General features: G+C 45.4%; 1 protein-coding gene across 3 annotated transcripts in view; it reads right to left on the reverse strand.

Moving 5' to 3' along the window:
* IL16 (interleukin 16) overlaps positions 1-14,208 on the reverse strand; it is a 112,982-nt gene that overhangs the window by 75,524 nt on the left and 23,250 nt on the right. For all 3 annotated transcript variants that reach the window (XM_067030036.1, XM_067030035.1, XM_059059140.2), the window contains exon 2: positions 2,850-3,262. In XM_067030036.1, coding sequence (XP_066886137.1) covers positions 2,850-3,262 — 413 coding nt within the window. The remainder of the gene's footprint in view (positions 1-2,849; positions 3,263-14,208) is intronic.

The following is a 14,208-nucleotide window of genomic DNA, read 5'->3' on the forward strand; positions in this document are numbered from 1 at the left end:
CTGTACAGCTGAAACTATCAATATCACAATACTGTTAATCAACTATACTCCAATATAAAATAAAAAGTTAAAGTGAATTGTCCAGGATCACACAACTGGGAAAGCTGGACTTGAGCCCAAGCAGTCAGACTAATGACTAATGACACCGCCAGACCCTGTGCCGTACTGCCCACCCTGGCCCCCGGAAATACAAACGCTGCTGTGACTTCCTTCCTCCCGGGAAGGAGACAATGAGATAGAGCTGTGAAAACATTTTTTAAACCAAATTATGGTGCACATGTGAATCACAGAGAGACGAAAAGGTGGAGCTTATCCTCGACCCCTTGCCAGTTTCCCGTGCTATGCCTGTTCATCTAGCTTCCCCGGGTCTCCAGCCTCCCGTCACTGGACGGGCGCCCAAAACGCAGCTCCAGACACGCTCTCCTGTGCACGGTGGCCCACGCAAAAGCACTCGGTGCCTCCTCCCCTCCACATCTTCGCTCACACGGTTCCTAACACCTAGGATTCTCTTCCCCCCACCTCTGCTTTGTCAAATCCTGCGTCCTTCTGGCAACATCTCACCTTTTCCTGATCATTATTGCAGCCCTGAGTAGTTCCCCTATTAGAACAGGCCACCTCCTTTCCCTGGGGCAGGGCAGGTCAGAACTTGCAGTTAAACTTGCTGCCTCTCGCCCCCCTCCATCCTTCCATCAACAAATCCCGTTGGCTTTGCCTTGAAAATAAAGGCCTATCCTGAGCATCCTCAGTGCCTTTCCCACGACGCTTTCAGTCCAGCCGCATCACTTCTGGCCTCGTAGCTCTGCTAACTGGCCTCCCTAAGCTCCATTCTCTGCTCAGCAGCCAGAATGTTCCTTCAAAGGATCGGGTCGCTCCCCTGCTCCATCTTCCAAGGCTTCCCCATCCTTCTGAGAGTAAAACTCCACGTAGGGTGCCTGGCTGCCGCCCCGACTCCATCCTCCCCTGCTCTCCCCTTCCCTGAACAGCCCGTGCACCCTCCTCTCCTCCAGCATTCCACAAGCACACTCTTCTCTTCCTGTCTTCGCACATGCTGTTCCCTCCGCCTGAAACACTCTTGCCCCCGATGTTCATCTGACTCCCTTCTCTGCTTCATTCGTTCAGGTCATGGCTCCAATGTCACTTCTTCAGAGAAGTCTTCGTGATCACCTTTTCAAAAGGGGTGGCGACCCCTCCTCATCACTCTCTATCCCTTTATCCTGCTTAGTATTTCTTCAGAGCCCTTCACTCTTTAATATTATAGCATATACTAAGTTGTTAACATCTGTACCCTCCCACAAGAATACAAGCTGCCCGAGGGCAGGGACTGAGTCTGGCTTACTCCCTAGAACACTGCCTGACACGGGTTGGTACTCTGTAAACATTGGCTAAATGTACTGATACCCACCCCTAGAGATGTGCCGCCTCCTTTTGAGCCTCCTACAACCCCGTTGGAGTGTATTTTTTTTCCTCCACTTGGGACAAGTTCCTTGAAGGCAGGGGCTGGATCCCTACCATGCCTGGCATGTAACAGGGGCTCAGGAAACGCTTGTTCAGTTAAATAGAAGCAAGTGAAAAGTTCGTTCTGGAGTCCGCTGGAATCTCCAAATGATTTGTAAATTTCATTTAGGTGACCTCGAACCTGGATAAATTGGTACCGTCATTAATAAACTTGACTCTCATTTGGTGGATTGTACACTGCCCATCATTGGTGGCAAACCAGGAGCCTGGCCAGCCTCCCCCAAACCCACTGAGCTGCTGTTCCCTCCTTCTACCCTATCGGGTGAGTTCAGGTCACATCAACAGAAGCCACCTTGTGGGTGATGGAGCAGCTTAGGCTGGGTGGGTCCCTTGAGGTAGCTGCTTGTGTCTGGAGATTATTGGGCCTGACCTGCTAACCTGTTATATAATGTTACATGATGGTGTTTACTATTCATGGGTTAAGCAATGATTTTCTTCCTCAAGGAAGGATGCAAAAGCACTGCATCTCCTCCAAAGGTACCGGAACACCTTCCCTATTTGCTGTTGACAGTCACGTGACTGTGCCCAGTGGGTCTTGGCAGTAAGGAGTGAGCCGCACTGGCTCCAAGGTTCAGGGCTGTTTGGACCCTTGAGAAAGCCTGCCTTTGATGGAAGGCTGAGGGCACAGGACTTATAGAGACTAATTCGAGAGTGAAATTCTTTAATCAGCCTCTATCTCACAGTACCCTGCAATTTCCACCTTGCTATAATAACAAAAACTGACATACGGTCTAACAGAAGAGAAAACATTCTGAGTTTGGGCAAGTCTCCAAACCCTACTTAGTTTTCCCTCTCCCCCTTCCCTGACGGCTCTGCCTGCCAGCCCTCACTCACACCCGTGTTGGAACTGGCAAGGGGCACCTGGGGAACGTTCTCGGTCAGCATTCAAGTGCAAACTCACTCAGGCTGTACTCCTTGCCCTGCTCGACCTTCTGGCTCCTTCTCAGTCCGGGCCCTATAAGTCAGCTTCTATCAGGTTCTCGACTGGATTTGATTTGAGCTGCCTGTGGTGTGCTGGATACTGTCTGTCTGGAGATGAGCCCTTTCCGGTGTATTACACCTGGCATTTTCCAGCAGGGACCCAGGCTCAGTTTACCTGGGGGCCGACACAGTATCTCAAAGACTGTCTCAAGCCGGAAGGTCAGCTGAGCCTGATTCACTGCCGTGCTCCTTGTCATCATTCTAGTGGGCCCTGCCTCAACTTCTTCCCTGCTCTTGTTCAGAATGAGAACTCTGTGCCCTCCTGACTTTGGAATAAAAAGAAGCGAAGACTTTCATCCACAGCACCGGAAGGCAACCGCAGGCTCCTCCAGCCCCACAAATCCTGGGCGTACCTTCATGAAGAACATCCTCCTACAGTTCTGGCCTCCATCACTCCCAGCTGCCTGCAGTTGAGCAGCCTTGGAGGACAGCGTGAGATCAGGAACGCTGCCGGGCCCGGCCTCTGACGTGTCTGCCAGCTGCACAGATGAAAGGAAAAGTCCCTCCTTGCCCTGGCCCAGGGAAATCTCAAAAGGATCAGGATATCTCTCATCGGGGCTTGAGCCATCGTCAGTGGTCTTGGCATTACACAGGATCAGGGACCGGGAGATGGACCAGAATTTTGTGGATTTTCTGCTCTTTCCAGAATGGCTGTGAGGCTCCATCCTGAGGGAGGAAGTAAAGCTGCCCTTCTTCCTTTCCAGATCTCTGGCCCTCAGTGGACGGGTGGTGACCAGACTGGGTTTAGCCATCACTTCATGGGTCCCTGGAGGAAAGAGAAAATGGGAAGAGGCAATGTGACTTTATGGGGACAAGTGGAGAGAGACCTGAGTCCTGGAACTGAGCCGCGGGTGCGGGGTGCAGTGCCCGTGAGACAGGACAGATGGAGAGATCATCCTTCAGTATCACTGGCCCTTCCAGGGTGCCGGCCACACGGGGTTTAGTGAGCCCAAGCGTTTACCATGCCCTCCACTCCCAGGATCACAGAGGCCAGAGCTTCTCTCACCCAAACCCTCCTTCTGCACGCAGGGACGCCAAGGCACAGAGAAGGAGGCTCAAATGTAAAGCCACAAAGAGCATTTGCAGGAGAGGCAGTGATCAGATCCCAGGAAGAATTTTAGAGATCACAGAGACCTGTGCTCTGTGAGATTTTTAAATGTAAAAGCTGTTCTTCAGTCAAAAGTGTACAGGGGGCTTTCCTGGTGGCGCAGTGGTTGAGAGTCCGCCTGCCGATGCAGGGGACGCGGGTTCGTGCCCCGGTCCGGGAAGATCCCACGTGCCGCAGAGCGGCCGGGCCCGTGAGCGGTGGCCGCTGAGACTGCGCGTCCGGAGCCTGTGCTCCGCAACGGGAGAGGCCACAGCGGTGAGAGGTCCGCGTACTGCGAAAAAAAAAGTGTACAGGGAACTCCAGACTCCAGAGCAGGTCAGGGCAAAGAGGAAGACTAAGCTGCACCTGCCAGTCCCTTTTTGCTACCCCTGGTGACGTCTGTATCTTCTCCACAGAAACCTGAGAATTCACAGAGCCCAGGCTGAAGACCACTGATATGTCTATGCGTTCAATTCTCAGATGAAGAGCCTACAAACTAGGAAGGTGGGGCGTCTCACCAAACGCTGACCCGTCAGTGTTGTTTTGAGTGTAAAACAAGGTGAATCAGGGACAGTTCGTGCCAAAGGGCTTAGCACACAACAGGTGTCTGGCAAACCTGTGTGTCCTTCCCTGGGACCAAGGTCACACCTGGCCGGTGTCGCAGCCAGGCCGAGGGTCTCTGGCTCTGTCACCTATTGCCATGGGATCAAACTCTCACAGGCTGATGGATCAAAGAGTGGCTTCACCCATCAGGTCAACGGCATTGCTTTCAGCCCAGCCCAGCTCAGCTCCGCTTCCCCTTGAGGGGCCTGCCACGGATTCAGTCTCCGTGAGGCAGGTGGTGAAAGGGGCCCTGAGGCTGCATCCAAAGAAGTTCTGACTCAGGCCCAAGCCACAAAACAAGCCTGTTGGCAGAATAACAAATTGTGGGATGCTGTTTGTTCACAACTAGTATTGAATAAGAAAAAGCAGAGGCCTTCCAGCATTTCATGAAGTAGGAGCCCCTTCACATTATATAATCCCCCCAAAGAGAACTTCTTTTGAAAAGGAGACAGTGTTTTTCAATACCCAGTTGCACCATTTTATTGTTTTCTGTATTAGCCTTTGAATTTTATCAATTTATCCACCAATCATCTATAGCAGCCAATCGCAATGAATTAAAATGAATGAATGGATAACTATTTGAGAACCTACTCTATACATCAGGCACTCTTCTTGATGCTTTAGTATAAATTAACTCAATGTTTGTCCATTTCATCAGGCACCCACTGGCCAATATCCCAAAGTCCTGTACTCTGTGTCCTACCATCTCGAACACAGTAAGCCCGCTACATACATACAAACCTTCAAGTTGCGAACTTTCAAAGATGCGAACATGTGTTCGCCTGTCCAATCACATAAGTGAGTTCACGTGTCTGGCGTGCACTGTCACATGCGTGCATCCTCTACAAGTCGTTGTGCTCTTGTGTACTTTACTGTCCAGTGCTGTATATGGTACAGTATTTTTATCTCAAGGCCAGGATGTCTGGAAGCAAGCGTAAAAGCCGTGGTGATGTAGCTGGTACTACTGTACTTTTCAAGGTGCTGTACTGCAAGATTAAAACTGTGTTATTTTGTTTTTGTTTGTTTTTTATGTATTATTTGTGGGAAAAGTATGATAAACCTATTACAGTACAGTACTACAGAGCCGATTGTGTTAGTTGGGTACCTAAGCTAACTTTGTTGGACTTAAAGAACAAATTGGACTTATGACCACGTTCTCGGAACGGAACTCATTTGTTTGTAGGGGACTTACTGTAATAGCAAAATCCCAAGCACAGATGAATCCAATCCTCCACTAAGTTCCATGGCTGCTTGCAGGTTTCTGAGCCCTGCAGGGGACACTCCCACTCCTGCGCAGATTGGTGCCATGAAACATTCTGGCCAACAACTGTACTGTGTTTCCATGGTTACGTTGATCATCCATTCTCAATAATGACTATTTCAAGACTTCACTGTCTTCAAAACTAGATTTACCTCTCTCCTCATCATAAACAGGTAATGTTCACCTTCTGCTTCATAGAAACACAGAAGTTTTCAGATAGCAATCCCTCCCAAATTTCCACCATGGAATGTACAAATCCATTTGCCATCCATCCATACCTGTCCATACCCTTCGTAGTGAAACGTTTGCCCTCCTATTGAGGTCAACCCACCCCTCCGTTCTCGGGATCCCACTCAGCTTCTTTAGACTTAACAACAATAAAAATGACAATTGCTAACATGTATTTAGTGCTTCTGATGTACTGTTCTAATTGCTTTACCATTTCGTTTTCACAAAATCCACTGTAGGTTCCATCAATATCCTCATTTTACAAAAAAAGATAACTGAGGCACAGAGAGGTTAGGCCACTTCTCCAAGATCACACAGCTAGAACGCAGTGAAAGCAGGAGTTCAAACAGGCAGTCTGACTCTGGAGCCTGCATCTTTACCACGGCTCCACACCACCATTTATTAGCATCTTTCTGTCACCTCATTCTCTCCCTCTGTTCTGGGTTTTATCATCAGCGTGTAAACATACTCAAATTGTCTGTCTTAAAAAACTATGTGTTGAATCCCTACCTTCCTCTTGTTACCTGCCTCTCTTTTATCCCTTTCATATCTTTTTCTTCCTTTTTCTTTATTATGATAAGAACACTTAACATGAGATCTACCATCTTAACAGATGTTTAAGTGTACAACCCAATGCTGTTATCAACAGGCACAATGTTGACAATGGATCATTCTTTTGTCCTTCCTATCTTCTTGAACAAACGTTTTACACTGTACTTTCTACTCGCAGGCTCACCTCCTCTTTGAGCCACAGCCCACAGAGTCTGCTTCCTTCCCTGAAAACCACTGAAACTCTTTTTTTTAAAAATCAGTTCTGCATTTTACCAAAGTCATGAACCCAAGTCCAGAGGGCATGGTCTGCTTGCTCGAAACCTGCTTCATTTCTAGAGGATTCATTAACCTGAATATCAATGCTCAGATCTATTGGCTGAAGAACACAGAGAATTCAAGCTTTTAGAGTAGTTCTTTTTTAAATTGTTTTCGTTCTTCTCACCACTAGTCTTTACTTCCAGATGTCATCTTTCAAATCCAAATTGTAAATGTTCTCCTTCCTGCCACCATTCCCCAGCACCGGCGTTCCTTTGCATCCTGCCAATTCAACATCCCAGAACTTGTAGCTCTCAACACCAGCACCACCGTAGGGATTAATATATCCAAACTTCTTTGCATTTTGTTCAGCTTCATGAGGGTTCCCCATCGTTCACCTGAGGCTCATGGAGAAGGAAGTGTGTGTGTGTGTGTGTGTGTGTGTGTGTGTGTGTGTGTGTTGGTCACAGCCAGCACTGGTCCATTAGGTATTTGAAATATTGAAAGACAATCAAAGTTTAAAATCCTTCTGGACTTTTGCTGGTGCTATACAGAGGGGATATAAATCCAGAGTTGCTGATGCCACCACATGGACAGGGCTGCCCGAGAGCGAAGCCAACACAGAAGGTACAGAACCCACAGGGGAAGAAAAAGAAAGAAAGGAAGGAGGACAGAGAGAAAGAGTGAGAAGGACGAGCCTAGATAATGCCATATGAACACCTAGATTCAGCCATGCCTGAAGCCACACTATCTATTCACTTAGACAAATGAATAAAACTACTTTTTTGCTTAAAAAAATCCTGCTGTCACAGTTGTTCTTCTCTCTGATGCCACTGGCATAAGTTACAGAAAACAGTGACATTCAAGGGCCAAGGGGCTTTTTGAAACTGTCTTTTATCCCATCCCAAGCCTCGGAGAGGTGCCAGGCACCCCCATCCAAGGCCCCAGTTCTTTTCCCCTTCAGTTCCTGGCTCTGGTATAAAGGCCTGTTGCCTTCTTTTTTCACCAAGCATTGCTACCGTCTGCATGGATTCTTAGACTGCAAACCCAATTCCCTTTCTCCCCCATGTCCTCTCCTAACCCACAATAGCCGTCCCAGCAAAGGCGAGCTCACTCCCTGGGCATTTTCCAGGGCACAAACCTTTGGGGGCCTTTGGGACAAGGTACAAGGCTGTGTGCTTCACTCAGTGGTGGCAAAGTTGGCTGCATGTCAGATTTAGGAAAGCAGAGGGATAATATTCCTTGGTGGAAACTAGGCTCATCCCAGGGGACCATTGCAGGAGTGTCTGATGAGGACTGTCAGTTTTCTAAAGTAAGCTTTTCCAGAGAGGACCGCAACTTCCGAGGCCTTGGCTGTCGTGTAGGATAGCAGAAGCCGCGGGATGGGACATGCACAGGGGATGAGGGGTTAACCCTTCGGTCCAGAGCAAAGAGGGTTTTCAAAATGAGCCTTGCTATTATGGAAAATGTAAAAAAGAAAGGGAGCGATTGCAAAAGGATTGTAGAGGAGAAGCCAGGATTGGACTTCTGTGGGAGACTGTGTTACCTCTAGGCCTGGCATAGAGAGAGAGAAAGAGAGAGGAGAGAGAGAGAAAGACAATAATTGAAAACACAGCACCGTGTTCAGCTTAGCTTTGGTAATTGCTCTCAGGACATTGGAACCACCACTTGCTCCCTAATGGCACCAAATGTCAGCAGAGGGGAGCGGGGTGGGGGGGCAAGCCCGTGCCATTCCCTGATTCCAGCCATCTTCAAAAGGTCGGAGCTAATGAGCTCTCTCTGATTTTACCCTGGGCTTCAGGAGCATTTGCCAAACTCTTGTCAGATGTGCTCTGCCCCCCGTGGGTCCTCCATGAGGCTGTCTCGTGGGTCTCTTCCAGGGGCTTCCCAGGCACACACAGCTGAGGTTTCCAACATAGCTAAGCTAAAAGGACCAGCTGCTTCCCCTTCCCAGCAGAAAAATCCAAAGGATCCACTTCACCCAGGAACCAGCTCCTTGGGAGGGGCCTTTCCCCCCCCAAAACCATGATAGCATTCTCTTTAGTTAGAGCTTCCACAGAATGCTCTGGCCAGAAGGGGTCTCCCCATCACACATATGAGGAGATTGTGTGGCCAGAGGGGATATGAACCAATTCACCATTATAGATCCCAATGTATGTTCAGACGCACCTTGGCTTAGCTGTCATCTGTATAGAAAATGCAGAGACAAAAGCATAAAGCTGAAGTGCCAAGAAATGGATGGTTCTTCCTTTCAAGGGGCTTGAAAAACTTCCAGACTGGGGTCAGGGGAGCAGGATGAGTGAAGTCCTTCCTTCTCTCCTCCTTTCTTTTCTTCTTTCCTTCCTTCCTTTTCATTTGTTCACTCAGAAAGCACTTGTTGAGAAAAACTGTTATGTGCCTGTTATCTGTTGGGCAAAGCTAACCCACTGGAGGAAAGGTACTTCCATCTGGTTAGAATACACTCACTTCACTGGAGAACTCTGAGACGGTAAATAACCATATGGAGAATGGGGAACTCGTTGATAAAATGTGTTTCAAATTTTTGAATTCTCCAACAGTGCTCTATATCAAAGGCAATTTTTAAAGTTTGGCCACTCTTGCCCAGGGGGTATTTTTTGTCTTCAGCTAAAGAGTGACTCAGAGATAAGAAATGAAGGGAGGAAATTTATGGCTCCTTTTCTTTCTAAAAGAGTATCTTTAATAGGATTCCTTGGGACATGTGGCTGGGACTGGTGGTGCGTATGTCTGTATACATTGGTCACAGGACAAGACAAATGGCACAGCACCTCATAGCCTCTTTCCCACTGGTAAAGTGAGAAGGTGGTGTTGAAGTTAGTTTTATACCCTTGGTCTTTCTTCCTCTGCACTGAGCATATCTCACTATTTTTATGTCTGCAGACCTTTGACAGGGCTTAGCACAGAGTAGGGACAATTGCATGTCCAGTGAATGAAGGAAGGAAGGAAGGCAGGAAAGAAGGAAGGAGGGAAGGAAGAGAGGAAGGAAGGGAGGAAGGAAGAGAGGAAGGAAGGGAGGGAGGGAGGGAGGGAGGGAGGAAGGAAGGAAGGAAGGAAGGAAGGAAGGAAGGAAGGAAGGAAGGAAGGAATGGTGGATGAACATCTCAAAAGTTCCTTTGCCTTCAGTTGACCTTTCCCACACCAATATAAGGTGAAATGATCCCAGGTGTGATGGTTAATTTTCTGTGTCAACTCCACTGGGCTAAGGGTTTTCAGTATTTCTGGCTGTGTCAGTCAGGGTTTTCCAGGAGAGATTAGCATTTGAACCGGTAGACTGAGTAAAGAAGATCTCCCCTCATCGAAGTGGGTGGGCATCATCCAGTCTTTTGAGGGTCTGACTAGAAGAAGAAGATGCAGGGAGAGCAAAATCACTCTCTCTGCTGGAACTGGGACAGCCATCTTCTGCTCTTGGATATCGGTGGTCCAAGTTCTTGGGCCTTTGGACTTGGACCAGGACTTATACCACTGGCTCCCCTTGTTCTCAGGCCTTTGGGTTTGGACTGGACTACACCACCCACTTTCCTGTGCCCCCAACTTGCAGACAGCAGATCTTAGGACTTCTCAGCCTACATATGCACATGAGCCAATCCCTCATAATAAATCTCCTTCCTTATATCTATCTGTTATCTATCTATCCATCCACGTATCTATCTACCTCCTATTGGTCTGCTTCTCAGCAGAACTATGACTAAACACCAGGGAAAACATCCCCTCTAGGACCACAGAAGGAAGGATTCCAGGTAACCGACTGACGTCAGAGCGATAAGGAGTCTTAGTGGGTTTTGCACCTGAGCGTAGATGACAAGTCAGAGCCATTGGAAAGACATTCTGGAATCTGCTCCTCGGGAAAATCCTAAAGGCATGTGTAAGATCCTAAGAGGAGGCCCTCACAGGGGCCTGGGCACTTTCAGCATCCTGGAAGGTGATCAAATCCATCAACGTGCAGGCACGAGTCAGATCACCAGGATGCCCCCCCAAAAACCCAGGCCTCTGAGACAAAGGATGAAGATGGACAGGACCCTTCCCCCTCAGCATGCATTCCCTCCAAGCTGGAAAAGGCTGAAAATATAATTAACCTCAAAAGAACCTAGACAAATTCAAGAAAGGCACATCCACCCACCACTGTTCTGGAGGGACTGGCTGAGGCAGATTCTTCATTAAATCCCAGTACTCGGAAGAGGGCTTCACATATAGGAGACACTCAATAAATGTTGTTGCCTACAGATGGTCAACAGGCACATGAAAAGATGCTCATCATTGCTAATTATTAGAGAAATGCAAATCAAAACTACAATGAGGTACCACCTCACACTGGTGAGAATGGTCATCATTTAAAAGTCTACAATGGGCTTCCCTGGTGGCACAGTGGTTGGGGGTCCTCCTGCCGATGCAGGGGACGTGGGTTCGTGCCCCGGTGTGGGAAGATCCCACATGACGCGGAGCGGCTGGGCCTGTGAGCCATGGCCGCTGAGTCTGCACGTCCGGAGCCTGTGCTCCGCAACGGGAGAGGCCACAACGGTGAGAGGCCTGTGTACCACAAAAAAAAAAAAAAAAAGTCTACAAATAACAAATGCCGGAGAGGGTGTGGAGAAAAGGTTACCCTACTACACTGTTGGTGGGAATGCAAGTTGGTGCAGCCACTATGGAAAACAATATGGAGGTATGTCAGAAAACTAAAAATAGAATTACCATATGATCCAGCAATCCCACTCCTGGGAATATACCAGGACAAAACGATAATTCAAAAAGATACATGCACCCCTATGTTCATAGCAGCACTGTTCACAATAGCCAAAACACGTAAACAACCTAAATGTCCATCAACAGATGAATGGATAAAGAAGATGTGGTACATATATACAATGGAATACTACTCAGCCATAAAAAAGAATGAAATAATGCTATTTGCAGAAACATGGATGCAACTAGAGATTATCATACTAAGTGAAGTAAGTCAGAAAGAGAAAGACAAATATCATATGATATCACTTATATGTGGAATCTAAAATATGGCACAAATGAACCTATCTACAAAATAGGAACAGACTCACAGACATAGAGAACAGACTTGTGGTTGCCAAGGTGGGGGAGGGGGAGGGAAAGGGAAGGACCGGGAGTTTGGGGTTGGTAGATGTAAACTATTACATTTAGAATGAATAAACAACAAGGTCCTAATGTATAGCACGGGGAACTATATTCAGTATCCTGTGATAAACCATAATGGAAAAGAATATTAAAGAAGAATGTATGTGTATAACTGAGTCACTTTGCTGTACAGCAGAGATTGGCACAGCATTGGAAATCAACTATACTTCAATTTTAAAAACCACCATATGCTATCTACCTATAAATAAAATGTTTGCAAAAAAAGGTAAAAAGAAATGTTGTTGCCATGAAATAGCAGTCAGCTGCCCAGAGCTACCCCAAGGATGCTTGTAATTGGGAGGAGTGACAAGCAGGTACACAAATGTCCTGGGGCCAAGGGCTTAGACTCTGGAGGTGACCTTAGTTTGTATGCCAGGTCTGCCCCTTACCTGTGCAACTTCAAGCCAAGTGTTGAACTCTCTTATGACTTGCTGATCACCCATAAATGGGCAATGACAATGCTAACCCCAGTGGGAACGAAAAAGGATAGTTCTGCAAAGGACTCAGCTGAGTGCCTGACACACAGATGGACTAAAAAAGAAAAAGAAAAAAGTAAAATAGTAGGAACAATCTAAATGTACATCAATGGGAGATTTTATTAAATATATTATGGAACATTCACACAATGGAACATTATGTGACCAATATCAAGAATAAAATATATGGCTATGGAGAGAGGTCCACAGTATATTGTAAGTAACACCATAAAGTAGACGTATCGACTAGTTTGGGTTATAAAAGTGTACTTGTATGAATAAAAACCCAACTGTTAATAATTTTTTCTGGAAGGTGAAGTAAGATGTTGGGAGATGGAATTTACAAGGAGCTTTTCCTTTCTACTTAATAATTTCCTATTCCTGCTTTCTTTGGACAACAATCATGTATCACAATTATAACCAGAAAAATAAAGGTTTCTGTTCCGAAGAATAAAATTGAAATTTATGGCTAATGTTTGCTAACTAGTAGTTCTGATTAACTTTATAATAATTTTCTCAGATTTGAAAATATCTGGTTGAAATTTTTATTGAGACCACCTCATATTTACAGATGAATTTGAGGAGAAAGTCTTCCCATCCAGGACCACACTTTTCTTTTCAGACCTTCAATCCTCTTTTATATTCTTCTTCATATACGCTTTAAATACCTCTAATAACATTTATTCGTCAGCACTTTTGTTTTTATTTTGAATGGACCATTCGTAAAGTATTTTTTCTAATTGGTTATTGCTTATATGTAAGTTATGGCTTTCACACATTTATTTCATCACCAGCAACCTTACAGATCTCTCTTATCTAGAAACTATTCAATAGTTTCTCTTGCATTTCCAATCATGTAATCTCTGAATATTAATAAGCTCGCTTCATTTTAAAATATTTATACCACTTATTTCATTTTGTTTTCTAAGTCTACTGACTAAAGTTTCCAGAATTTTAGTAAATAATGGCTACAATAGAGGGGTTCCATGTGTTTTTCTAGATATTAATGGAAATTCTCTAGTTAAGTAGAATATTGATGGCTATATTGAGATAAAATTATTTTTTATTATATTAAGGAAATATTCTACTAGTTTTAATTTGGGAAGTATTTTCTCCAAGAACAGTGTTGCTTATTAAATGCTTTTTCAGCTCCTTGGCCATGTTGTGTGTCATTCTTTTGCGTTCTCAGTGTGAAGAAACATATTACTGGCATTCTTAAGACTGAGTCCCCAATATTTTGATCCTATTGGATCTCAGTGTGCAATTCTTTTCATAGAGAACTGAGTTCAGTTTGCTAACATTTTGTTTAGGAATTTTGTATCTACGCTCACAAAAAGAAATGGCCTATCATCCCACTTCGGGCTGTCTTAGGTTATTATAAAAGGAATTGGGGGAATTCCCTGGAGGTCCAGTGGTTAGGGCTCTGCGTTTTCACTGCCGAGGGCCCAGGTCTGAAATAGTTTACTAATTTAAAATATATCCAGTAAAAGTTTGAAATAGTTTTCCATAAAATCTTTTGGTCCTGGCATCACTTTTGAAACTTTCCATTGTATTGGTCTATTCAATTTTTCAAAAATCTTTTCCGTTGTCAATTTTGATCACTTAACCTTGTTCATAAAATGACCCTTTCATCAAGATTTTCAAATTTATTAGTATAGAGTTGCCCATTACGTATTCACAATTTAAATTTTTTTCTCTGAAACTCTTATATACATATGCTTTGTCTCTCATGGACAGTGTTGTACATTTCAGCTGGTCCTCTGGTCCTCCTTCCTCTCTGCTTTGAGTTACCTGATTGAAGAGAGCTATTCTATTGGTCCTCTCAAAGGACTCATTCTTAGAATTAGTAAAAACATCTACTCTTTTCAGTTTGCTTGCAAACGTATTTATTTCGGCTTAAGTTTTATTCCTTTTTCCTTCCTGTTTTTCCGATATTTGTTTTATTCCTTTCTCCATCTTCTAGAGTTTAATATTTAGTTCCCCCAAATCCATTCTTTCTATTTTAGAAATAACAGCATATCACGCAGTGATTACCTGGTCTGGCATGGAGCCCAACTAGGTCTTAGTTTAAATCCCAGTCCAATAAGTGT

This window comes from Kogia breviceps, chromosome 3 (assembly GCF_026419965.1).
Source record: "Kogia breviceps isolate mKogBre1 chromosome 3, mKogBre1 haplotype 1, whole genome shotgun sequence".
NCBI lineage: Eukaryota > Metazoa > Chordata > Mammalia > Artiodactyla > Physeteridae > Kogia > Kogia breviceps.